At 42.3% G+C, this 27,395-nt stretch overlaps 1 protein-coding gene across 15 annotated transcripts in view; it reads left to right on the top strand.

The window, feature by feature from the left end:
• TCF7 (transcription factor 7) overlaps positions 1 to 27,395 on the top strand; it is a 150,634-nt gene that overhangs the window by 99,704 nt on the left and 23,535 nt on the right. For 10 of the 15 annotated variants that reach the window (XM_072990148.2, XM_072990150.2, XM_078385730.1 and 7 more), the window contains 5 exons: positions 2,499 to 2,631; positions 7,664 to 7,754; positions 18,577 to 18,663; positions 23,538 to 23,648; positions 24,937 to 25,099. In XM_072990148.2, the coding sequence (XP_072846249.2) occupies positions 2,499 to 2,631; positions 7,664 to 7,754; positions 18,577 to 18,663; positions 23,538 to 23,648; positions 24,937 to 25,099 (585 nt within the window). The remainder of the gene's footprint in view (positions 1 to 2,498; positions 2,632 to 7,663; positions 7,755 to 18,576; positions 18,664 to 23,537; positions 23,649 to 24,936; positions 25,100 to 27,395) is intronic. The other 5 variants (XM_078385727.1, XM_072990151.2, XM_078385732.1 and 2 more) reach the window with 1 other exon arrangement.

Here is a 27,395-nt window from a genome sequence, read left to right as displayed (position 1 = left end):
TGTTTTTTTCATGTTGGACAAGTGTGATACATGGAGCAGCTTTTAGGTCTCTGCTTTTGACAATGAATGACATTCTGGCATGAAACAACTTTTCTTGTTCCTTGTGGAGATCTCTTTTTTACGAGTGTCTTCTGTGTTGCGGAGTGACAAACTCTGATTTCTCCTGTTCTAGTGAAGTCAGTGTCAATTTAAAGGCAACTATGGGCGAAACCAGGCAAGTATGAAATGGCAGGAATGCTTGAGGCCGGTTTGTGTGAGCGAAGCATTTGCCTAAGAGCACAGCTACTTCTTTTTTTTTTCATCTCTTAAAACAAGTTCCTCTGTGCTTTCTCTGATAGAAAAAGGTTGGCATTTCACAACTGAATCTTGTCATTCGGTTATTTATTTTCAACAGCAGCCACAACAAAAATGACATCGCACATTATCTTCTCCATTTTTAGTAGAGAGCAGCCAAAAGTGTTGTCTTACCAGGCATACTCTCGTATTCCATTTTTAATGGGTTCAGAGTCTTACCTGAAGGTCTTGGTGGTGCCCTAATGATCCTTTAAAGACTAGATTCCAAAAATGGAGTCACACCGTAATATAAATGCTGAGGAGTTCACTTCGTATCTAGAATAATGTACATGGCATGGCAGAAGACTGAAGGCAGATAAAAGGAAGTACTTCAGGATACCATGTACATTATTTAGACTCTGGAATTCACTGCCACATGAGACAGTGAGAGCTGCCAGTTTGGAAAGCTTTAAAAAGTTGGATACATGCATGGTAGATATGGCTGTTACTGAACATGAGCCACTATGGTTATAATTCCATTATCATGGGCAGTGCACTGCTATTTATCTGCTCTTGAGCCATTTGAAATATATGGTTCAGTAGTACTCATGTTTGGCCAGTGGACAACTGATTGCCACTGCGTGGCACAGAATGCTGCGCTAGATAGATCTTTGGATTGATCCAGAATAGCTCTTCTTATGTTCTTAACTGAGCTAGCCTTGTCTACATGCAGTACAACAATGTCTGGTGCTCTAATACTTCACAAAGCTTGACAAATTTTGTTTTCTGGCCATAAATCTCACAGTCCATCAGCCACCATGGCCGGTAACCATAGGGACCTGTGAATGCTGGGTGTTGTAGTCCAAAAAAGAAATGTTTTGAAGATCTGATATAGACATTAAGACAACAAACATGGATTAAAGCTAAAGCACAAGCTCACTTGCCGTGCTGTGCTGATCTTCAGACTTGGCAGCTGTGGCATGAAAATTGAATTTCCACAAAGCTGTGTTATTGCAGTGTTTAAAGGACTTGGAACCACGTGGTGCATCCAATCTCACAAGTCTTTCCAGGAAGCTGGCACTTAGCTGAGGAGGACAAGAGTGTGTAAGTGAGAGAATGTGTGCACACTGTGGTGTGAAAAGACCCTCATGGGACATTCATCTGCATGTCTGTAAGCCTTTGTTGGGGCCACAGTAGCATGTAAACAACACCGAAATCTGTGCAGCTTTGGGGAAGTGCCACACTCATCCCTATTTACAAGTAAGATTGTCATTTCCATTAGCAGTGCAGAAATCAAGGTACCAATTTAGAGGTAGCATGTTACTTTAGGTATGTTAACAGAGATAAGTATTTGACACTGGAGGACTGTGTCACCGAAACAATTCTAGAAGATGTTGTGAGAGTTGTTTTACGCACAGAAGCACCATATATTCAGACAGTTACTGTGGCAGGGAGGAGGAACAGGTGGCACTTCAGATCAGACGTTCCCATATCTCTATATCTTGGGAGTTAACAAAGACTTGACAATGTTCCCTCTGGGAAACAATGTAACAACCGATAATGGCATGATTATGTTAGTGGAACAAGTAACATATGTTATTATTTCCACATATCATTACTGTACTTCCAAAGGGTTTTGAGTGGTGGCAGCCATTTTTTTTCCAGATTTTTTAGCTCTTTTCCTATTGGTTAAGGCTTTTAAAAAGAAATTAAAAGCAATTTGAAAGCAATAGGCTAGTCATGTGCTGCTCTTAAACTAATGTGTAAACCAGAGTTTTAGCTTTTGAAAATAAAAATCCAAAAAAAAAAACTTTTTACTGCCACCCTCATTCTCCATTGGCTGTATTGACACATGGGCACTGTAGTGCAACAAAGCTGGGAGGGCCTGTGACACAGTGAAGGTACATATGAGCCTCCTATTTGGTGGGCCTGTTGCAAGTCATCATTATCATTTATCCCATCGGTCTAGCAAAGGCAAACATGGATTTAGTACTTAACCTCCATACATACTCAAAAGTGTCTTTCCCCAGGAGATCTTTCTCTGAAGCTTCTGGGATATGTGTTGGACTGCCTTTAGGCTAGCACGGCCATAGCCAGCCACTCCTGAGCGTATGTCACAATTGAGAGGATTGTTTTCAAAATGTTCTTTTCATTCTTTTACTTCCTGGATTGTAAAGCTGAAAGGCAAGAATTCACATTTCTCTCATCTGGCTTGTGTTTTGCAGTCCAACAAGGTTCCTGTAGTACAGCCGTCCCATGGTGTCCATCCACTCACCCCCCTCATCCCTTACAGCAATGAGCATTTCAGCCATGGCTCCCATTCGCCGCACCTGCCAGCTGACATCAGCCAGAAACAAGGTAACATTTTTGCCTTTTCTGTAGAAAGTGACTTTGGAGGAAGGATGAGCTGAACCCATGTGTTGGTGACAGGCTTGTGAGCTCACTAGGATTTAGGGTTTGTTGACTTATAACAGGAGCAACATCCCACCCACCCCCAACTAAAATTTTGGGTTAGGTATCCCCTTCCTTGGTCTAGAAGCTTCTTCAGCCATGAACGTTGTTGGCATGCACCTCTTGCATCAACACAGAAACAACGCTAGTATATTTAAGACAAAGCAGATGAAACAATGAAAAACACGGTGCCTTGCATAAAACGAAAAACCTGTTCAGTAATTCTACATGACTGCTTTGATGAAGGAAAGTGCATATCCTCTTTCCCATCTTATTTGGACTGATCAATGTGGACTGAGCTCCAGGCTGTTGGCCTTGTTTACCCAGCCACTGCAAACTTCACGAGTTTTCATTATGCTCTGCCCTTCATACAGAAGCTGCCATGTTAAAATCCTTACCCAACTGTTTGAATTTAGACATGAGGTCCAGGAGGGTTTTTTGGAAGACTGTCCTTTCCAACTTGCTTCCAGGTTCTTGCATAATTCAGATTTTTTCTACAAATAAACCATCTAAATTTGGCACTTTGAATAGTTTGGTAATGATCTTCGAAATATTAGACAAAACTGAATTTATGATTTAAAAATTAAAATTTTTGAGGTCATGTATTGAAAAAGATCAATGTGAGGTATTTGAAACTTTACACAATTTCCTATATGAGAACAAGGGAAATAAGTGAGAAAATAACTGGACACTTGAAAGGACTAAAATCATCTTTTCAAGAAACACTTCTCAAAACCCAGAGAAGAGAATGAATAGATTGCAAATCTCTTGAAAGACGAATATTTATTTATTTATTTATTTATTTATTTATTTATTTATTTATTTATTTATTTATTTATTTATTTATTTATTTATTGGACTTGTATACCGCCCCATAGCGCTACAAGCACTCTCTGGGCAGTTTACAAGTTAATGACACGGTCTACACATTGCCCCCCCCCCAGCAAGCTGGGTACTCATTTTACCGACCTCGGAAGGATGGAAGGCTGAGTCAACCTTGAGCCGGCTACCTGGGATTTGAACCCCAGGTCGTGAGCACAGTTTTAGCTGCAGTACAACGTTTTAACCACTGCGCCAGGAGTACTTCTGAGTTGCCAGATTATCAATCAGGGAAAAACAAGGTGATCGAACTTTCAGCTGATATAATGATTATCGAGGATTAGCTATCCTTGGCATCATTCCATCATACCACGTTCCTTTTGTTTCCTCCCCAATTATATTAATCCAGATGCTCTCGATGGGACAACTAAGCTTATCCTTCTGTATTTCTCTGCAGGAATAATTATTTTTCACATATAGTGCACCTCTACCACCTTTCTATTCTTTCTGAACAATTTATATCCTTCAGTTACTGTATTCCAGTCATGGGAATCATCCTGCCGAGTTTCGGTTATCCCTATCAAATCATATTTTCCCTCCTGAACTAACATTTCCAGTCCTTGTTTGTTTCCTATACTCCTGGAATTTGTACATAGACATCAGAGATTGTGTGATTTGTGGCCTGCTTCCTTCACACATTTTAATGAAGATTAGAAACGAAGTGGGATAACTGATTGGTAATGTTCACATTAGTAGGATATTATATTTTATGGCACATAAAACCCAGTTACAGGGTTGGGTTGTTGTGGGTTTATTTTTGTACCAGATTTAATAATAGAGGCACTTAATTATATAGAGTGTGCCCCACACACACACACACACACACACACACACATATACATAGGCGGGTATCAATCCTTATATGACCCTTATTATTAGGGCAAGAGGAGGAGATAATAGTAATGATAAGAAGGATGATGAACCAGTTTCTTTAATAACTCACCATTTCTCCATAACTTGGATTCATGACTTGCTGGTAGTCACCAAGACAAGAGTTTTCATCTGCACAGTAGCCAGCATGTGCTGACTTGCTCTCCACTCTGAATTTCTCCTATGTCTATTGTCACAAATATTTTAGACATTAAGGGCAAATGACAGAGTCCCCACACATTTGTTCCACTGGGGAGGCACACAGAAGATCACAGAATCGGCTCATCTTCCTATTGTGTTAGGTTCTATGTACAATATGGAGACATTATGGCTTGGACCTGAATACCCAGAAAGAAAGCAGTTTCCAAAATGACAGAAAAGAGGCCTTTTCTCTCTGTGAGAAAAAGAGGTCACAACCTCAGAGGTTCTCCATTTGCACAAGCTCTTGTGCAATACTCTTTCTCAAGACCTTTTTATGGCCTGCTGGAAATAAATGGGGCAGCCTGCTTTATTCACCACACTTCTTGTACCATGATGCAACATCCCATGAAAGGTGGTGCCACTCTCAGAGAAGGTTTCTGTGAGTACCTGCGTAAAAGCTCTGAGAGTAGCACTGACCCCTTTTTTGCTGCTGCTGCTCTGGATTTCAGGGCCCTGGGCCTTTAGCATGACTGTATTTTCCAAAAATTGTCTCTGTATATGCTTGGAATCAACATTCATGCACTCTCCAGGCACCACTTGACCTTCCTTCCTAGATATTTGGATCTATGCTCAGTCTGACATTCCTGAGCAAACATGTTTTTGGAGGTTTAAAGGATGTTCTGTCGATAGTTTTTCTCCTATTGCCTTGCTGGAGTGGCTAAAACCGTTCATTTCACAGCAGCAACCTCCTAAGCAGTGGCAATGCAACCTGCCTTAAGTGGTTAAGCATGCAGCAAAGCATTTGCACTGTTGAGAAGTGGGTACGGAAGTGGAAATGTGTTGATGCGGTAAGCCCTTCAGAGTATATCATATTAATAAATGTACTCCAATGTAAATTTTGCAAATGTTTCTTTTGTTCCAGAATTTTTTTTGTTTTGTTTTGTTCTTCCACTCTCAGGAGACCAAAAATCTGGCATCTTGTTTCTTAAATTGCTCACCGAGTTTCCAAAGTAAATCAAACCAAAAGTAAATCAAACTTCATGCAAAGAGTTAACAAATTCTAACTTCCAAGAAGCTCAGCTAAGGGCAAATATCCAAGTCTGCAGGATGGAAATGTACGGGCATCATTCAGATCTGCCTTGGCTCTTCAGGGAATGTAGCACAATGCACCTAATATTCAACTCTTCTTCAACATATCTACAGAAGAGTCCCATGATTCTTTGGGAGGCTATGAATGTCCTGTGAGGACACCTCAGAGACTCCTTCCTAGAATGTGAAGTCATAAAACAAGCCTACCCTAAGGATAGATGGCTCCCCTGCTGTGTCTACTCACTGTAGTTAAGATTATAGGTGGCACCATTGGTCATAGCCCCATAAAATTCTCATGGGCTGGATGTGTGCCAAAGTACATTGGCAGTGTCCTTTATATGACAAGGCCTCTTGTGTACAAGAAGAAAAGTTTTCACAGACTGAAAACTAATACAGGGAGGGGGTGTTGATGCATTTTTCCAGCTTCCTCTGATCGGTGACAAAAATTGGGATCCAGAAATGCCCAAGATGTATATAGCTACTCACTTCCAGTGTTATGTTGTTTTCATTCATGTGGGATGTTGGTGGGAAGACTCTTCTGACTGAAACACCACAATACAAGAAGTAACCTTGAGTGGGGAACCTGACCTAAAATATGGTGTGAATATGGCAAAATTTTAAGATCTCATCTATTCAGAGGAAAAGTAAAGGGGAGGCTGATGAGTTAGCCCCTGCTGAATGACTATTACCCGATCATTTATTCTTTGGATTTTCACCACCATCCATAGGCTTAAGAGGACCGAATCTCAGAGAGTCACCATATATCCCTGTGGTCATCTGAAGGCAAATTCACATACACAGCGAGTGTGACATCAATTGATGGCTTATGTGTGGGAGGCAATTGTTGCAGATGAAATATATACAAGAACCTTTGCATAATCTTAGGCAAGATTTTTCAGTACAAGTTATTTACACATTCAGCTGGCATCGATGCACATGAGCTCATTCTGAAACTGGAAAACAGAAACACACACAATTTCCAGACCAAAGAGAATACAGGTATATACAGCCCCTCAAAGGCAGATTGTGAATGGATTCAGGGGAATCCCATTGTGAAATGTTAGGGTGAGTCCCCCCCCTTTTCGATTACAAGCCATCATGGCAATTACCATATTGAACCATGTGAGCCGCAACAGATTAGAGGAGTGGTAGTTTTTTTAGACACTCACAGAAGGACCTAATAGGCAAAAAGACTATCAGTCCTTCAATTCCTTGCTGCTCCCACAGAGTTTAACCACTCCTACCTATTTCCTCTGTTTTCTTCATGAAAACAAAATGGCTGACAGAGCCTTCATTTTCCACCTGTATGTCACTGAACCCTCATGTGAGAATTTTGACTTCTTGGCAAAAGCCTTTAGAATTCTGGTTTGGAGAATTCTGGGGGATGAAGTCCAAGAAATACAAGAGTACACTCAAAGCACTTCATATGCATTATTTCTGTAATCCTTACAACAGTTCTGTGAAATAATTTATCATCCCTATATTGTTAATAGAAGTTTAATATTAAAAGGGCTGGTCTCAAATCATCTAATGAATTTGTGGTAAAGGAGAGACTTCACCTGGAACTTCTTGACTCGTGTTGCTAGCTCCTGTGCTGTTTTATTTTTGCCTCTCTCCAAATAATTTTGACTGACTTCCTTTTTGTATTTGTCATCCCATCTGTGTCTTACCTTGGCTCAGCATGAACTTTATCTTGTGCATCACATTATTTTGTCCTGTCACTCATTGTCTTCTTCATCACTAACCATGGCCTACCTTCACTGCCTGGTTTCCATCTCTTCTGCAAAGATGATCAGTTTTGGTTGTAGATGCTGGCAAAAGGGACATCAAATACTACTGGTTATCAAATACTACTAACAGGACAGATATTTGAAGGGGCTAAATTTTCTAGGTCAGAATGTTCTAGAAGAAAGATAGATGTTTCCTAACATAAATTACTTCATGTTTCTATTTTCTGTAGGTGTACACCGTCCTTCTCAAACATCAGATGTTTCTGGTTTCTATTCTCTCCCTCCTAGTGGAGTTGGACAAGTAACACCTTCTATGGGATGGTAAGTATTGGAGACCTAGAACTGAGGAGGGTGAAGAAGCTAGCAAATTTGTCCAAATTGGACTAACTAAGCAATGTCCACTTCCTTCCACAAAATCTGAAGTGAATGATGTGTACATTTTTCTGGACACTAAAAAACTTGAGTGAGATATTGGTTCTCTCTCCTGCTCTCCTACATTGATCAGGGAGTTGTGTTGTAACTTGGCACAGAGTTGCTTTCTGACTGAACCCTATGCTGCCATTCTGAAATGGGGGAAAGTAGAGTATGTAATGGAATTTAGGCTGTTCTCATCAAGGCAAAGGTACATGAATTGTCAAACGTATAGGCAAAGGGATAACTAAATTATCTAAGTGATCTATTTATGAAACTTGTGTGTATTAAATACATAGTTTTACACAAAGCTGTAAATAGTGTAGGGTGATCAGGGTTTTGCCTCAGGTACAAATCCAACAGTTTATATTTGCTTGCTGAAGGGGTATATGCCTGCCTTCCCTGGGCACATAAACCACCTCTAGCTACTCCTCCCATGATAGAAGGAAACATAAAATAGGCATACTGAGCACAGGACTAATAATACCCATCGCCTGCTCAGATCCAGGCATTTCTTCCATTTCTCTATTTTCTCCTGACTTGTCCCAATTTCATGTGACTCAGGCTGAATCAGTATTCATTCATTCATTCATTCATTCATTCATTCATTCATTCATTCATTCATTCATTCATTCATTATTTCATTCATTCATTCATTCATTCATTAACTCTGGGTGGGTTACAATACATGTAATAGAAAACAAAAATAAACATAGAAACATTAAAAGCAGCAGCAACAACTCTGAAAAACAGATGGCACCAACTAATCATATAAACTCAGAGCAGATGGAGGAGAAGAGGGGAGGGGGAGGAGGACGGAAAAAAGGGGAGGAGAAGGTGGTCAGCTGGAAAGCCTCCCTGAAAAGCAACATATTTAATTGCTTTCTAAATATCAGCAGGGATGTGCTAGAGAGAGCTCCTCTGGAAGCTGGTTCCATAAAGTTGGAGCCACTGTGAAGAAAGCCCCACCTCTTGTAGAGGATTTATGCACCTCCCTCGAGGTGGTCACCCAGAGGAGCCTTGACTGGGATGATCTTGTGGGTCAGGCAAATGACATTAAGGAAAGACACCCCGACAAGTAAGGTGGGCCCCAACCATGGAGGGCTTTGTATGAGAGTGTCAGAACCTTGAGCCTCCTCCGGGATGCTACGGGCAACCAGTGGAGGTGAGCCAGAACCAGAGTGATGTGGTCAAACGTACTTGCACCCACTACCAGTCTGGCTGCTGCATTCTGGACATGCTGAAGTCTTCTGATCAGGCTCAAGGGAAGCCCCACATAGGGAGCATTTCAGTAGTCAATCTGGGAGCTGATCTCCACCAAAGTCCTGAGGGAGTCCTCATCTAAGTAGGGGCGAAGTTTGGTGACTAACCTAAGCTGGTTAACCCTCTTGACATGGTTCTGGAGGAAGGATCATGGCCAGCTCAATGCTTAGCCCCCAATCCCAACCTCAGAAAGCCTGTCCAGGAGGATACCATGGTTGACAATATCAAAAGCTGCCGAGAGATCTAGAAGTACCAACAGGGTGCACCTGCCCCTGTCAGCCTCCCTTAAATGGTCATCCTGCAATGTGACCAGTGTCATCTCAGTACCCCATCACGGCTTGAATTCAGACTGAAATGGGTCAAGGCAATCCTGCTGCTCCAGGTACAACTGCAGCTGATTTGCCACCACTCTCTTGATCACCTTGCCCAGGAATTGTATATTAACGATCAGACAGAAATGCTTAAGGTTGTCTGATGCTAATGTGGGGCATTTGATGATGGGTCAGACAATAGTTTCTTTTAAATCAGAGGGAAGCATTCCTTCCCTCAAAGATATATTAATACAGTGCTGCCCCACTTGACGAGGATAATCCATTCCAGTGAAATCGCTGTAGATCGAAATCGTCATCAAGCGAGGGGGGAAAAAAACCCTTTGAAACACATTGAAAACCAGTTCAATGCGTTCCAATAGGTGAAATACCTCAGAGTCCAGCAAAGATCCTCCATAGGGCAGCCATTTTCTGATCCCTGTTAAGCGAAAAATCCGTCCTAAAAACAGCCGGGAGCAATTTTGCACAGTGAGCGGCCATTTTGAAACCCAACGACCAGCTGTTTTTTAGATTGTCGTAATGCGAAGAATCGGTTCCCAAAGCCGTAATGCGAAGAATCAGTTCCATCTGCTCTAAAATAGGCTTCAAACTGATCAAATTGAGGCCTTGAATGGCCAGAACTGGTAAGGTCGCAGACCACCCAGAACAATTCCACTTCTTGGTTCCACATGGCTCCACATTCAGCTATAACTAGGGTTGCCAGATATCAGGCAATGTCCTCGGTCCGGCAGGAAAAGATAAAAATCTTTAAAACGTCAGGCTTTTGTATATTTTATGTTAGAATTTTGGAGGGGAGGGGGAGAGGTGGAAGGAACTCCCTCCCCCTGTCTTTCCCTGCCCCCCCACCTGTCCACCCCCATTATCTACCACTGGTGCCGGAGCGCAGCCCTCGCCCCCTGCCACCACCGCCGCGGCTGCTCATGGAGCCTAGAAAGGCAGTGAGAGCAGAGCGCCACCCGCCGAGCCAGGCAGGAGCAAGCAGCGCCCGAGCACATTGGTGGGAAGGAGAGCACCCGGACTTTGTGTGTTCAAAGTTCCTTTTGGGGACTCCAACTCCCACACTCCCCAGCCTTGAACTTATGACTCTCAGGGGAGGGAAGGCTGTCCCGTTCGGCTTTGCCCAGTGCCGCTTTCCCCCTGCCTCCACCAGAACCTTGTTTGGGCATCCAGGTTAGCAAGGTTGCCTCTGAGCCTGTGCAGAGTGTGAGCACCGGGGGATTCTGCAGCTGGGCCAGGGTGGGCTCAGGTACAATTGGTTGTTTAAATAATCTCTGTTTGTTTTTGGTATTTTTAAAAGAAGCCTCCATTGAATTTATTTTTATTTTTTAACATGACTGTTCCTTGGTTGGTTCACAATGAAGAGACATTTATTTATTTATTTTATTTAACTTATATGCCGCCCACACTACCCGAAGGTCTCTGGGCGACTTACAGCATTTAAAATACAATAAAAAGGCAAAATTTATTGGCAGCTATTGTAATAAAATTGTATTGATTGTGGATTTAATCCAGAATGATTCAAATGAAACATTCAATACGTCCTCCTCTGTCCTCTTTTTTGTCTTTCTATGTTTTCCTTTTGGTACCCATGTATCTGGCAAACCTAGCTATAGCAAACTTCTCTTCCTTATTTTAATCCACATCACTGGTGTATTGTTACCCATATGATATGGCGATTGTTAGTTGTGAAACAATGTAATGAAGGTGGCCAGCGTAACCATTAGGCACAGTGAAGCAGTAGCCTCAAGCAGCACATTTTAGGAGTCATAAAAAGCCAGCAAGCTGTTGGGAATTTAATTTAATTTAATTTAATTTTACTATGGCGCAGAGGACATCAGTTGTTGTATGCAGGAAGCCACAAAATGTATTGGATTAGCCCTAATGATGTGCTGCAGTTTGAGATTGTAGTCCATGCTAATTGTTAGGACTGCTTCATTTTACCAGTGGAGTCACCAGAAGATCATTCCCTCAGTATTTTGTATGGCAAAACAACCTTGTGCTCATTTGGCAAGGCCAAGGCCAGGAAAACCCTTGCTTTCTAGTGTTTCTACCCTTTGAGGTAGGTCGTGCCGAGAAAGAGCAACTGGCCCAAGATCTTGAAACTGATTCACTAGGGTAGACTGTTGCCTGCCATGGAGTTCACCACAGTCACTGGATTTAGCCCCTCGTTTATGCAATATGCTATAGGCATATATGTGCTGCATGTGAGGTGATGATTAACTGTTCATACAAACAAAGGCCTTTGTGGAGGTAGGAGGAACTGTGGCTCAAGAATTGATAGGAAGCATGTTGAATGAATACCCTGGTTCTGGAGAGGAAAGCATGAGGGGACTGAGGAGGGAGCAGTTTGTTTCTCAGAATACTTCTGCTTTGCTTCCTGACTAAACAGTCACAACTGAGATCATATTGATGGCCATGCCAAACGGAGGCCTCGGATCACAGCCTTCTCTGGCCACATCCCTGCCAAATGTTTTCAATTGTAGCTCCCATCATCAACACTCAATGTGCCCAGTGTCCAACACCTGGACAGCACTAAGTTTGAGAAGGCTGCTTTAAGCCATGGATAACAAGATAGGCATATCTCTATAGTCAGTATATTCTCCATATACTGTAGCCCTCAAACAATTGCACTTAAATGAGCCCTGCTTTGATTTCAGCCAGCACCAGAATCCCAAAGCAGAGGGGTTTGTAAAACTGTTTCCGAATGTAGAGACTGGAGTGAGCAAAGTCTTGGCCCTCCAGAGGTTCTCAGACAACAGTTCTCATCAGCTGTATCCAGTGTAACCAATGTTGAAGCATGCTGGGAAGTGTTGTCCAACATTCTTAAGCAAAGCTTCTTTCTGTCTATCCCAGTCTATACTGTCAAATACACGTTGTGTTACGTGTGTTTGTTTTGCTTTTTTTCTTTCTCTAAAAACAGCACACATGACCAGGTCAGAATTGAAATTATAGCACATAGAAAGGTGATTTTGTACTTCCTCCATATGTTGAAACCTCAAACCCCCCACCCGACCCCAAAAAAATCAGTGCTAGCTCACTTCAAGTTGCGCAGCCATGGGTGTTATTTTTGTCAAGATTGTGGTACAAAAGGAGGAGGTGAACTTTCCCTCATATGCCAGATTCCTGTTCTGATTCACTCCCAGTGAATGTGTATTTTTTTCCTGAAATGATGTAGCACAGTCTGTGTTCACAGATGCCCAGACCTGGCAGAGGCACATATATGCCCTGAGCACCAAGATGGCCTAAGTAAATGTAATAACCAGTTTCGAGAAGGAATTAATTGTCCAGCTGGTCTCTGACTGAAGCACATTATAATGTCAAAGAGACACCAAAGCTAGTCATAAGCAAAATGTCTCTTGGCTGTGCCTCACTAGACTTTTAGGAAACAATGGTATCAGGTGCTTGTTACAGTCAGAGTAGTTTCACACTCTAAAGAAGCCATGGAACATAATCTGAACTAAAATTGTGTTTCCCACAGCAGGCCAATAAAATTAAAATGAACTCTATTTCAAAAACCAGGAACCCCCGTTCTAGCAGTGGATACGCCTTGCTTCATCCACAGAAAAATTCTATACACTAAAAAAATTCTAAATCACACACTTCTTGCACCGATAGGAATGCTCAGGGAATCCATGTGTAGAGCATAGAGAGCTTAGAAACGTGGCAGTTGTGAACAATAGCTTCCAAAAATCACCTGCCATCCTATCCAGTGGCCTGTCTGGCTCAGGGATTGTAGGAGCTGTTGTCTGCCAAAGCAGATTTTCCAAATTCTAAATTATGATACATGTATGATGACAGAGCATTTAGTGCATGCTAGAAAACCATATTGGACCATAAATATACTGGGACATTTGAATGCAAGGAGAGACAAAGGAGCTCTAATGCCTTGAGTCCTGTTGACTTGCACGTTTGTATAAAGGCTGTTGCACAAGTGATGTGTTCCCCCCAGATGTCCATCCAATGAGGCATCTTTCTCTGGCTGTACAATCAACTGGCAGCCTAGAGGTTGTGCAAAGCACCTCTGCTAATTCCTTTAAATATACAGTAAACGTCAACAGGATTTTTCCCCTTATGATCCACATGTTGATTTAGTTGAAATTCTCCTAGAGAGATGCCTTTTGTAGTCTGGAACCTACAAAAGCAAATATGTAGATGTTTTTGGACTACAGCATGTTCTGGATATCTCTTGAGGCAGAATGAGGCAGCCATCTGAGATGGCATCCTTCTGTCCATTCCTCCTGAGCCCCCCCCCAACATACACACCTCATTCAGAGGACAGAGATGCATGGGCCAAACAAGCTGACCTGCACCCCTTGGATAAATCTGCTGCCCTTGGGCGTGTAGTGAAATACTTTGTTCCACACTGGCTCTAGAAGTCTGGGAGTTGTAGCCCCAAAAACCCACACTTCCCATCCCTGTCAGCATGCAGCCTCTTCTCCATGGCATGTGCAGGGGGGCTGCCCACAAAGCAAGCACAACTGATGCACTGAAAGAACCCATTCAAAGAGGTTTCTCTTTTTTTATTTCATTCTATTTTTGTGTGTGCATGTGTGTGTCTACACAATGTTAGAAGCAATGTTGGAGGAGGAAGAAGAAGGGCCTTCCAAGACCGCCTTCTGCCCAAAGCCCCCACTGTGGCATGTGAGTGCCTCTTAAAAGTTTGCGGTTCTGGAATGATGCTGTTTTCAAATGTGAAGCTGTCTTTAACACAGGAAGCAGCTCTTCTTTAGCAAGCGGCCTCGGGACAGAGCATTCAGTGGGAACAGCTTCTTTAGGAGATGAGGCACTGCAATGAGGTCCCTTTAATTGGGTGGAATGACAGTCAAGAAATATCAAAATTATGAGCTTGATCACTGAAGTTTAGTAACAAACAGACCTTCACTGAAAAAGCCTTATAAAAGGGTGTCATTTGACCTATGCAACAATCTAGGTGGTATTTCATAATTTTCTCTGTTTCTGGCTTTACGTTGTGTTTTTATATTTTATGTTGTGTGCTGTCAAGGTTTTCAACATATGGGAGATATGTAAGGATAGGTAAAGGTTCCCCTTGACATTTAGTCCAGTCGTGTCCGATTCTAGGGGGTGGTGCTTATCCCTGTTTCCAAGCTGTAGAGCCAGCGTTTGTCCATAGACAGTTTCCATGGTCACATGGCCAGCACAACTAGATATGGAACGCCATTACCTTCCCACCAAGGTGGTACCTATTTATCTACTCGCATTTTACATGCTTTCGAACTGCTAGGTTGGCAGGATCTGGGACAAGCGATGGGAATTCACTCCGTCACGTGGATCTGATCTTACGACTGCTGGTCTTCTGACCTTGCAGCACAGAGGCTTCTGCGGTTTAACATGCAGCGCCACCACGTCCCTGTAGGGATAGATATTACCATTTTCACCTTCAAGTGAGTTTCCATAGACAAACAGGGATTTGAACCCAGATCTTTTGAGTTTATCAGTGTATCCACCACACCATGCTATCTCTCTCTCTTTTTTAAAAAAGAAAGGTAATAATGGCTAAAATCCTGTTGCTTAATGTAGTAAATCACACTAGATTGGGACTACTGAGTCACTGGGGATTTGGTGAGCCAACCCCTGTATTAATTCCATTGATTCAAATGGAGCTATAGTTGCAGTTACTGCACTACGCTGAGTAACAGGACTTCAGACATTCATTTTGTGTGTTAAAAGATAATAATAATGTTGATTGGATGGGACAATAAGCACAAATATACCACTTTTCATTCAGAATATTCAGCAATCATGGCTTTCTCTCGCAAGTGAATTAACTTGCCTGTAAGATGTAGTGAAAAACATGACTATGATGATAGTTTTATTTTATATAGGAGTATCTTGGCATATGGATCAATGAATGTCTCTTGGGAATTAGCTTTGACCTTTTTTTTTTAACCCCGTAGGCCCAAATGTTAAACTTCAGAGCCTGTTGGGATTTCCTGATAGACTGCAGCACTTGACATATTTAATATGCACTCCCACATTCTTTGCAATGTTGTCTACTTGTTAGATTTTTCAGAAGATGACACCAACTGTGTAATAATTATAGTATTAGTATCAATAAAAAAAATAATAGCGGTAGCAGCAATGAAAAATTGTTGTTAATAATGTTTACCTAGTATTGTAGGACCATGGTTTCTGAATTTGGGAATATATATGTTGTTGCACCACAATTCCCAGAAACCCTCATCACTGGCCGTGCTGGTTGGGCTGATGGCAAATAAAGTCCAACACCAGATAGATGGGGAGCCATATTGGAGAACTACTGCTTTAGGGGTTTCAGAGTGTTAAGATCTATTACAGCAGTAATCCTTACAGCAGTTCTATAAAGCAAGGATGGGTAGGTGGAGCCCTTCAGACGTTGTTGATTGTTACCTCCCCTAATCTCTCAAATTGTCACCTCCCCTAATCTGTCAATTTTGTGTATGTTGGCTAGGGACAGTGAGACTTGTAGACAAAAAAAAAATCACTGGAGGGCCACAGCTGCTTACCCCTACTGTAAGGTGATCCTCCAGGAGAAAGACTCAAGAGTGAAAGCTGAGGGGGTTGCTTAGCAACCGGGAGCCACCAATAGCCTTAGTTTGTCTAATAGATTTATCTGTGTTATAGATATTAACATCATCTGTGCTAGAAGGCATTGCCACTTAAAAGAGTAAAGTCCATCATGTCTACAACACAATATCTTTTTTGTTCTTATTCTGAATCTGCTGTAGGCCAAGTTCATTGGGTGATCCTGAGCTTTAACATTTTGAGGGAGAAAAATTCATCTATCTGCCATCTCTGTGCTACTTAAAAATTTTATGTACTTCTCACCATTAGCCATTTTTTTGCCATCTTCATTTCTAAAGTAAAGGTTCCAACCAGACAGAACCATGTAGCCTTTTTCTTGTAAGAAACAAAAAAACCACTTTGTGGTTGCCCTTTACAATATGCTTTCCAGGGCTAAGTGTTCCTTACAGTAGCTCTGCTGAAGAATCAGTGGGGCTTAAGCTAGCCATGGGTACCTTAAGTCCCTTTATTTCAGTCGGTCTGCTACAAGTATGTCTCAGTCTCTTGAGTTGGCCATTTTAGTGCTCCACCCATTACACTCAGGATTTTTTTTTCTTGGTTAGTTACAGCCAGCTCCAACCACATCATTATGTTTGTGAGGATTTGTTTTGCCCCACAGTGGTGGCTAGTACCCATCATGACTGGTAGTGCAAGGTGGCCCATGCAAAGGGAAACGTCAGTAGCAGGCAAAGCTATCTTCTGTTTTGTTTTGAGAGGAGTGTAATCTGACTACATGGGGTTATGTCCCACACCAAACACAGATGCTAAGAGGGTGGAAAGATGGATGGAGAGATGCCTCTATAGTTATCCTCAATGTCATTTACTCAAGGCCTTTGGTGAAGGAGGCTGCCAATAGAGTTTTGGAAGTCTAAGCATGCACCCTTGTCTACATGTTTGTTGATAGCCTCAAACAAATGACCTAGTTCTTGGGATGTTTCCTCAAGGGGAAAAAAAACCTTGTGACACACTTGTCCCCTGTTAGCATGAGAGGAACACATCTATGGCTTTCTAATACTGTTGGACTGCCATTAGCTCTAGATAGGATAACCCATTCTCTGTCCTCATCTAAAAATCATATTTGCTTCCTGACCAGTATTCAACTCCTGGTGTATTATGGAGGTTTGTTGTTGTTGTTGTTCATTTTTATGCCTTTGAAGAAATGTCCTTCAAAATTCTTCTTGCATGGCTTGCCTTTGATTAAACTTCATTTTGCTCCTTTTTAAAAAAAGTTCATATTGGCAGAACTTCTGTTTTTCAGTGGAAGTTTTCTTGTCTTTTAAAGCTTTCTTGACTCTGCAATGTGATCCCGTATCCTTCCTAAGCTGGGAGGGGCATGCTATTTGGTACTCTTGAGTTGTAGTTTTGTTAACCTTCAAGTTTTCTTCACACTGAGAAGAGAGGGCATTGTGTTGGGGGCTGTGGATGCTACCAGCCCCGTGGCAGGGTGGAAGGATTTTAAAGCACTCTTCTGCACCCCTCCACACATATCCAGCTTCCTATCCTATCCTCAATAATATACAGAAACATGAAGACAGAGACAGACTGACCAGTTGAAATTAAATTAGGCACAGCACCCACAACCCCCTCCCCAGTTAGTTCTATAATAATTTCTTGTCCAAATGTTTTGTTTCTTTTTTATGATCTTCTGTATGATTCTAGTTGCCTTCTTGATATATCTCCAAATGAAATAATATATAGGACCTTGGTTTTCATTATATATCAGACGCAACAAAGTACAGAAGTCGTATATGAACCAACCTAGATCTTTGGGGCCAAGTAGTCCTAAAATTACAAAATGCTATTCTTCAAGATAAAGGCTAATTGATTTCTGTTGCCTACAGCTGAACTTTTGATTTTTAGTAAGACAGCTGCCATGAGTGTTCAGACTGTCCTCTTGAGCTCAAACCTAGAGGATCCTGCTCTAGTTACAGCTAAGCAGAAACATTTGGCAATTGAAGTGCAATTTGAAAGGTCGCCCTTTGTTGCCTGGCACCCTGATGGAGCAGGCAGAGACAAAATGGACATTCATCTGGATTTGCACATCCAGACGGTGTGTCTCTTTGGATAAAGATTGGGGGAGGGATGTTTGAGGGGGGCGCTAAATTGCTGCATGTAGTGCAACCTAGATCAAAAGCCTCAATCTCTAGCCACATTTCAAACCAAACAGTACACCATCTTTCTGCTTAGCAGACATTCTGCCCCTGATGTTTTGGGATGCAAACCTCTCATCTTTGACCATTGGCCATACTTGATGAGGCTGATAGAACCCTAAAACATCTGAAGGGCATTGGAGCAAGGGAAGTTGCAATGGTATAATTTAAAAAAAGTATAATATTGTGTATTAGTCATAGAACTTCATTATTTCTCCCACCCTCAACCCCAGATTCAGCTCTTTTGTAATTAAAGCTCATACCCTACATTAGGACAGAAGCTTGTGTATAGCAGAATTGTCTCTTCCCCCAAAATACAAGCCTTTGATCAGTGGTAATTCCAGGTTAGGAAGAAAGTGTACAAGTTGCGGAGGGGGGGGGAATCACATGGGTGTAGATGCTTTATGGACTCTTTCTTCCTGCTCCCAGGCAGAGCCAGCCTGTCTGTCCTTTCCAGTCATGTGGATTTAGACAGCCCTATACGTCGGCGCTCTCGGCTGGGGCTACTTTCTCTAGGTGAGTATGAGCTGCCTAAGCCAGGACAAATTGCTCTGCTTCTGTCGCAGTCCACGCCATCCCAACCTTCCAGCCAACAGGGGAGAAAAAAAAGGGAGGTTCTCCAGCTTCTGGGTGGCAGCAACAGGGGGAAGGAAGAAATCCTACTGCTGTACACAGATGGCTTTTTAAGAGGAGAAATTGCAGTTGTCTTAAACTCCAATAAAAGAGAAACACAATGTTCGCTTTGGTCAATGAGAGTAGGAGAGTAAAGAGAGAGAACCTTCCTGGAGATGCTTACAAAGTGAGCAGCCCCATTGCAGGCTAGACTTTCCACATAACTCTTTATTTTCTTATGGTTGGAAACAAAAAATAGTTTTCAAGAGAGCTGAAAGGGTTTTGAGCAAAGGATTCACTTCCGATGATACACGCTTACTGTCGCCTCTGGTTAAACAGGGTGAGATCCCCCCCCCCCATTTTTGAAACAATGCAAAAGCTTGTGATATTTGTTTCTCACGGACCTGTCTCCAAAAGGGAGCACATCCGGCTTTCCTTTTCAGTACCACAGAATCTGAATGATGTCAATACGAATCCAAGGCAGACCATTCAACATCACAATAATCCAAGTTTATGCACCAACCAGCATTGCTGAGGAGACTGAAATTGAACAATTCTATGAAGATTTACAACACCTTCTAGAACTGACACCAAAGAAAGATGTTCTTCTCATTCTAGGGGACTGGAATGCTAAAGTAGGGAGCCAAGAGATAAAAGGAACAACAGGGAAGTTTGGCCTTGGAGTTCAGAACGAAGCAGGACAAAGGCTAATAGAGTTTTGTCAAGAGAATAAGCTGGTCATCACAAACACTCTTTTCCAACAACACAAGAGGCGACTCTATACATGGAAATCACCAGATGGGCAATATCGAAATCAGATTGATTATATTCTCTGCAGCCAAAGATGGAGAAGCTCTATACAGTCAGCAAAAACAAGACCTGGAGCTGACTGCGGTTCTGATCATCAGCTTCTCATAGCAAAATTCAAGCTTAGACTGAAGAGATTAGGAAAAACCACTGGGCCACTCAGGTATAATCTAAACCAAATCCCTTATGAATACACAGTGGAGGTAAAGAACAGATTTAAGGAACTAGATTTGGTGGACAGAGTGCCTGAAGAACTTTGGATAGAGGCTCGTAACATTGTCCAGGAGGCAGCAACGAAAACCATCCCAAAGAAAAGGAAATGCAAGAAAGCAAAGTGGCTGTCCAACGAGGCCTTAGAAATAGCAGAGAGGAGAAGGGAAGCAAAATGCAAGGGAGATAGGGAAAGTTACAGAAACTTGAACTCAGACTTCCAAAGAATAGCAAGGAGAGACAAGAGGGCCTTCTTAAATGAACAATGCAAAGAAATAGAGGAAGATAACAGAAAAAGAAAGACCAGAGATCTGTTCAGGAAAATTGGACATATTAGAGGAACATTTTGTGCAAAGATGAACATGATAAAAGACAAAAATGGGAGGGACCTAACAGAAGCAGAAGACGTCAAGAAGAGGTGGCAAGAATACACAGAGGAATTATATCAGAAAGATTTGGATATCCCGGACAACCCAGACAATGTAGTTGCTGACCTTGAGCCAGACATCCTGGAGAGCGAAGTCAAGTGGGCCTTAGAAAGCCTGGCTAACAACAAGGCCAGTGGAGGTGATGGCATTCCAGTTGAACTATTTAAAATCTTGAAAGATGATGCTGTTAAGGTGCTACATTCAATATGCCAGCAAGTTTGGAAAACTCAACAGTGGCCAGAGGATTGGAAAAGATCAGTCTACATCCCAATCCCAAAGAAAGGCAGTGCCAAAGAATGCTCCAACTACCGTACAATTGCACTCATTTCGCACGCTAGCAAGGTTATGCTCAAAATCCTACAAGGTAGGCTTCAGCAGTATGTGGACCGAGAACTCCCAGAAGTACAAGCTGGATTCTGAAGAGGCAGAGGAACTCGAGACCAAATTGCTAACTTGCGCTGGATTATGGAGAAAGCCAGAGAGTTCCAGAAAAATATCTACTTCTGCTTCATTGACTATGCGAAAGCCTTTGACTGTGTGGACCACAGCAAACTATGGCAAGTTCTTAAAGAAATGGGAGTGCCTGACCACTTTATCTGTCTCCTGAGAAACCTATATGTGGGACAGGAAGCAACAGTTAGAACTGGTCATGGAACAACTGAGTGGTTCAAAATTGGGAAAGGAGTACGGCAAGGCTGTATATTGTCCCCCAGCTTATTTAACTTATATGCAGAATACATCATGCGGAAGGCTGGACTGGAAGAAACCCAAGCCGGAATTAAGATTGCCGGAAGAAATATCAACAACCTCCGATATGCAGATGATACCACTCTGATGGCAGAAAGTGAGGAGGAATTAAAGAACCTTGTAATGAGAGTGAAAGAGGAGAGTGCAAAAAACGGTCTGAAACTCAACATCAAAAAAACTAAGATCATGGCCACTGGGCCCATCACCTCCTGGGAAATAGAAGGGGAAGATATGGAGGCAGTGTCAAATTTTATCTTCCTGGGCTCCATGATCACTGCAGATGGAGACAGCAGCCCTGAAATTAAAAGGCGCCTTCTTCTTGGGAGGAAAGCGATGACAAATCTGGACAGCATCTTGAAAAGCAGAGACATCACCTTGCCAACAAAAGTCCGAATAGTCAAAGCTATGGTTTTTCCTGTCGTGATGTATGGAAGTGAGAGCTGGACCATAAAGAAAGCAGACCGCCAAAGAATTGATGCCTTTGAATTGTGGTGCTGGAGGAGGCTCTTGAGAATCCCCTGGACTGCAAGGAGAACAAACCTATCAGTTCTAAAGGAAATCAACCCTGAGTGCTCACTGGAAGGACAGATCCTGAAGCTGAGGCTCCAGTACTTTGGCCATCTCATGAGAAGAAAAGACTCCCTGGAAAAGACCCTGATGTTGGGAAAGTGTGATGGCAAGAGGAGAAGGGGACGACCGAGGATGAGATGGCTGGACAGTGTCTGCGAAGCAACCAACATGAACCTAACACAACTCCGGGAGGCAGTAGAAGACAGGAGGGCCTGGCGTGCTCTGGTCCATGGGGTCACGAAGAGTCGGACACGACTAAACGACTAAACACACAAACACACCACAGAATCTGACCAGTTAACATGGATTTGCGCCACCCCTCCTGGTGCTGTTTGTTGTAAGCCGTGAAGAGTTCCACAGAAGGAACCGAGGCCAACTTCCTTCTTTTCCATTTCTTCTGAGAAGGTCCAACATTAACCAGGCAGGGAATATATGTTTGCAAATGTCACTTGTTGTGTCTCTGGCTATGGCTTCTGCTATGTGTTGCCCTCCTAGGAGGGCTGAATCGTATGTTCTGGGACTTGCTCTCGGAACAGCAGGACTGAAAAGGTACGTTGTTATAGCAATTATAGTATTATTGTTATTACTTTAATGTGCAGTCTGCCTAAGGCACCTACTCCTGCCTAAGTGTCTCAGTGCTGAAGATAAATGACTTTACAGACCTCCTTAGTTGCCCGACGGTGTGTCATCCTTCACCTCACCTGCATCCCCACTCATGGAGGAGTGTGAGGCAGGTTTTGCAGACAAGAACACACACCTTGGTGGATAATGATCAAGCTTCAAGCCATGCCGGTAGATTAAAATCAAGCATTATTTATTTTTATGCTAAGAGAGCTAATGAACAGTTGGTTGTCTCCCATGGGCGAATCTGCTCTCTCAACTTCAGTCAGAACGCCTGGAAATTCGACAGCCTCCTCTTTCTCTGCTGGAAGTATTGTTCAGCGCCGACAAAGGCTGTATAAACTGTTAATCTCTAGGATTTGATTTTATAGCCCCAGTGGCCTGAGAAATGGTCCAGAGAAGGTCATTTTGTTTCAGTGGCAACACGTAAAACAATATAGTGAGATCTGAGCATTGGACAGGGGATGCCAGGTTGGACCTTTTCGAGATGAAAATCTTGTACCACAGATGACATAAAGTGTGTGATTAGGACCATGGGTTACAACTTGTCAAGACCAAGAGGTCCTGCCTTAAAAACCTATTTTGAAGTGCTTTGTGCTTTAGAAAACCGAACAAAATGTTCCTCCAATCTGTTTTTGTTTTCATTGGAAATGGAGACTGATCTAGAGAACTGTTAAGTAGAGCTCTTTAAGTTTAATCAAACACCAAATTAAGTCTTGTAGCCTTTATTTAATTACTGGCGCTGGTAAGCAGAAAATACCAAGTCAGGCATTGCCTGACTCAGCATTGCCATCAGCTTCACCAAGAGCACTCTTACGTGTTATTAGTTCAGGAAGAATGCTTTGGTTTCAGTACGTCAGGATAAGCTAAGATAATGTGGATGGAAATGAAAAGGTCGTTTTGCAAGTAATGTAAGCTTGAATTACATTTCATTACTCTTTGTTGCTGCCAAATGTGGGTACAGCAGGAAAAGAGCTCTAAGAGTGCCACCTAGTGGGCACTATCTGAAAAACAAGTCATTATAGGGGACAGATCTGTGAAGTCACCAAAACGTCCCAGCTTGGCTTACCTGCAATAGAATGGCCTGCAATAGAATTGACCTTAGTTACATCACACCATGTAACTAAGAGGCCATGTGATTGAGGTTTTTTTCAGTGCCAGAAGTCTTTAGAAACCAGCCATGACATTTCTGCTGTGCGTGTGTTTGGGGAGTTGTCCTCTAGTGTAGAGCTCTTTCTCTTACAACACTTGCCGTCAAATAGCCCGCCTGCGCATTCTTTGAGAGGGCCTGGTCTCCGACAGCTAGAGACAAAATCAAACTGTAGTGCCAAAACTCTGGAGTCACTTAATGGATCAGAATGTCCAGGCAGTTTACAAACCTGCTTTGTGTTACAGGATCACACACCCATTAGTGCTTGGCTCTGGGATGCATACAGCAGGAATCCCACACCCAGGAATCACATCTTCTTCTGGGAAACAAGATATGGATTATTATGACCGCAGCATGTAAGTGGACAGATCTTGGAGATACAGCTTTGTGGGGAGGACAGAGTAGTCTATAGGACTAGATGGGTGGGCTATTAAATAAATAAACAAACAAACAAAAAACAGCACAGTTGAGGAGGACCCCTTTCCAGTGGAGGACAGTAGGAAGGCCTCTCACATTGTCTGCTTTTGAAGATGCATCAGACCAGGGATGGGCAAATTAATGAACTTCCAGGTGTTGTGGGATTTCCAAGCCCTGTGAGACCCAGCCAACACAGTTAGGGGTGAGGGATGAGGGAAGGTGCAATCTAGAAACATCTGGAGGGTTGTCAGCTGCCCAGCCCTCACCTAGGTGACTTACAATTCTGCAACCTGGCATGGTAAAATGTGGCAGCACTTACTTTAATTATTATTATTTATTATTTTATTATGTATTTATTAAATTTATACCCCGCCCATCTAGATCGAAGTCTACTCTGGGCCGCTAACAATAATAGATGAAAGTAAAAACAACATAATAAAATTAAAACAACAGTAATAATACAGTTCAAGATGGGAAAAATAATCAGGTGATGACAGGAGGAAAAGCCTTCCTAAAGAGCCGGGTCTTACATTTGCTCTTAAAAACACCCAGCAAGAGAGCCAGACAGATCTCTGGGAGCAGACTATTCAAAGGCGAGGGGCCACTGCCGAGAAGGGCTGGTTTCTTTTTCTTTCTCTCTGGGCCTCCCTCAGCATTAAGCCCCTCAGCTGCCCTTCCTGGCTAGAACGAGTGCTTCGGGTAGATCTAGGTGGGAGGAGGCATTTGGCTAGATATCGAGGTCCTAAACTGTTTAGGGCTTTATATGTCATCATTAACACTTTGAAATCAATGCGGAAATGAATGGGCAGCCAATGCAGTGCAGCCAGAGTGGGGAAAATATGCTGATATTTTCTCACCCGTGAGAAGTCTGGTTGCCGCATTCTGGACCATTTGAGGCTTCCGCATCAGTCTCAAAGGTAGCCCCACATAGAGCGCATTAAAGTAGTCTGATCTCAATTTGATGAAGGTGAGAACTGCTTGGCAGGTCAGGAGATCCAACCAAGTTCCACTCTGCGTCTCTTGAAGTAGCCACTGGAGATGCTGGAGCCTTAGCACCACTGTTTTAATCGATGTATTTGTTTTGAACGTGATTTGTTTAAATACTTGTAGGTCCAACCTTTGGATCATAGTTTTTAGTATTTTCCCAGCAACTGGCATTTTTACTGATAATTGGTCGTTTGGTATGTGGAAGCCATATTTTATTGTTACTTTTCTCTTTTGGGACAGGAAATCACAACCAGAACCAAAGAGAGAAAAGGAAGCCAAGAAGCCTACTATCAAGAAGCCCTTGAATGCCTTCATGTTGTATATGAAAGAAATGCGGGCAAAGGTCATTGCTGAGTGCACCTTGAAAGAAAGTGCTGCCATCAATCAGATTTTAGGAAGGCGGGTAAGAGTGCCCGCTAAGTAGTGGTGTTATGATGATGACCAAACAGGAATTATGGCTGTTCACTGCTGCATTGATTATTCAACACTTCCAGAGTTGGGGGGGGTTTTAAATTCGTTTCTTTGTCCCAACTGGAATAACTCACTGAATGAATGAAACTTGTTATGTTGACACTAATGAGCAGTGGTTCTGCTCTAACTGCTACCAACAGCCAATACTCATCCACTGAGTTCAGAAAGGAATTGCAACTCGGTTGGGTCTTCATATTTGATGGTGTCGCTTCTTGAATGTTCATTTGCGATCAAAATTTCCTAGAGAATCACAGGTATCCTTGATGGCAGAAATAATATGCTGCTGTTGAGAGAGAATCGTGTTTACCAAGAAAGTTAACAGCAGGGAGAGAAAATGTGCCAGTGAAACAGGGACAGAGATTTGTGCCCTGCACAGAGAGTAGCTCCATCAAGCATGCTCCCCCTGCTCTGACAGGGTTGGGCTTGATGGCCCTTCCCACTCTTACAGTTATATAAGGGTTTTAAAGCCACTGTTCTTATCGTAGCTATAGCTCCTTGAGCAACTGGAATGTCTTGAATCGATTTTAAATACACCAAACAAACCCTTACAAGTCTGAGGGTTTTTTTTCTTCTCAATTCCTGGCTTTAGAACAACTGTTGTTTTCAGTCTGAATGCATTTATTTGGACTATCCATCATTATGAATTTCCTAAGTCAACTTCAAGAATTTCTACATTACAAGATTTTTTTTAATCCAACCACCTCCCTCATTTAAGATTTTTAAACAGAGGTTAAATAGCCATCTGTCAGGAAGGCTTTAGCTGTGAATTTTCATGCTTCATGAGGCTGAACTAAATGACCCTTGGGGTCAGTTCTCTGAAATTCTGTGACTCTTTTCTTAGCTATTCTTTTGCCAACCTTCATCCACCTCTGGAGAATCCAAATTCAGGAGACTTTTAACAACACTTGGCAATCATTTCTAGATTACTTTCCATATGTAAAGTGCTTTGCCTTCTCCAAGTACAGTGGTGCCTCGCTAGACAATTGCCTTGTGGAACGAAAAACCCACAAGGCGATTGGTTTTTGCGATCACTATGGTGCCTCGCAAGATTTTTTTTTAGACCGATGCTTCACAAAATGTTTTTTTTAGACCGATTCTTCACAAGACTTTTTTTTTAGACCGATGCATTAGGAACCTCGCAAGATGATTTTTTTCACAAGACGACGATTTTCATGGAATGAATTAAAATCGTCTTGCGAGGCACCACTGTACTTTGAAAGGGAATGAGACCAAATTTCCATATCATGGATAGGGAAATGAAAGTTAGATGTTGTGACCTACCAAAGGCCACACAATATATTTATAATAATTGAACTAAGATTTTTGATCCTGGATTTCTTTTAAGTCCAGATTTGATGGCCTCAGTGTATCTTTCTTAGATACACAACTTTCACTTTCTCTTGTGGGCACAAACATCTCAGCCAAACAACTCTACACTGAATGCCAAGAAACACTACAGGATGGTTTTGCTTAAGATTTAGATTGCAAATGCATGGTCCTTTGAAGGTCCTAAAGATTGTTTAGTCTCCTGTGGACTTCACACTTTGTTCAGCACAATTTTATCTTACTTGAGCAATGCAATTTTTCAGAGCTTTGTGTTCTGTATAAGAGACAATTGCATACAGTTTGCATAGTTAAGGCTTACGGCCTGTTATGTAACAGCAGATAATACTGAACAATGCTGTAGCAATAAATTTGAATGTGCAGGCATCCACCATGACAGTCAACATAGCAACACACACACCCCAGTGAGAAGAATCCAAAAATACAGGCACCTGGGTCAGTCCATATCAACAGCTCATACTGAGGATCTGATCGTTTGTAGTCAATAGCTCTTAATTAACTGTTCAAAACCAAATCATCCTCAGACACTTTGCATTACAACAGCGATAGCTTGCAAGTATACTGTTCCATGTAAAATCCATTTCTCTCCCAGTTGCTGTGAGGATTGCAGCTAAATTCAGAGGGAACAGAAAAGCAGGATAGAGAGAGATTATTTCATAGTCCTTTTTCTCTGAAAGTCCAAGCATTTTGAGATGATGAATCCTGGATCCAGAACACTACTGATGCAGAATGAAAACTGTGAAGTGTGTACAAAATTGTATATATATCCCTACTTAGGCTTTAGGATTCATTTACACTGGGGGTGATGAGAATGGTCATTCGGTGGCATCTGGAGGGCTTCAGGCTCCCCAGATGTGATCCAATCCAGGATTTGCACTTGTCTG

Source organism: Pogona vitticeps, chromosome 2 (genome assembly GCF_051106095.1).
Source record: "Pogona vitticeps strain Pit_001003342236 chromosome 2, PviZW2.1, whole genome shotgun sequence".
Lineage (NCBI taxonomy): Eukaryota > Metazoa > Chordata > Lepidosauria > Squamata > Agamidae > Pogona > Pogona vitticeps.
The sequence above is the reverse complement of the archived record's forward strand: the minus strand, read 5'-3'. Positions and strand labels throughout refer to the sequence as shown.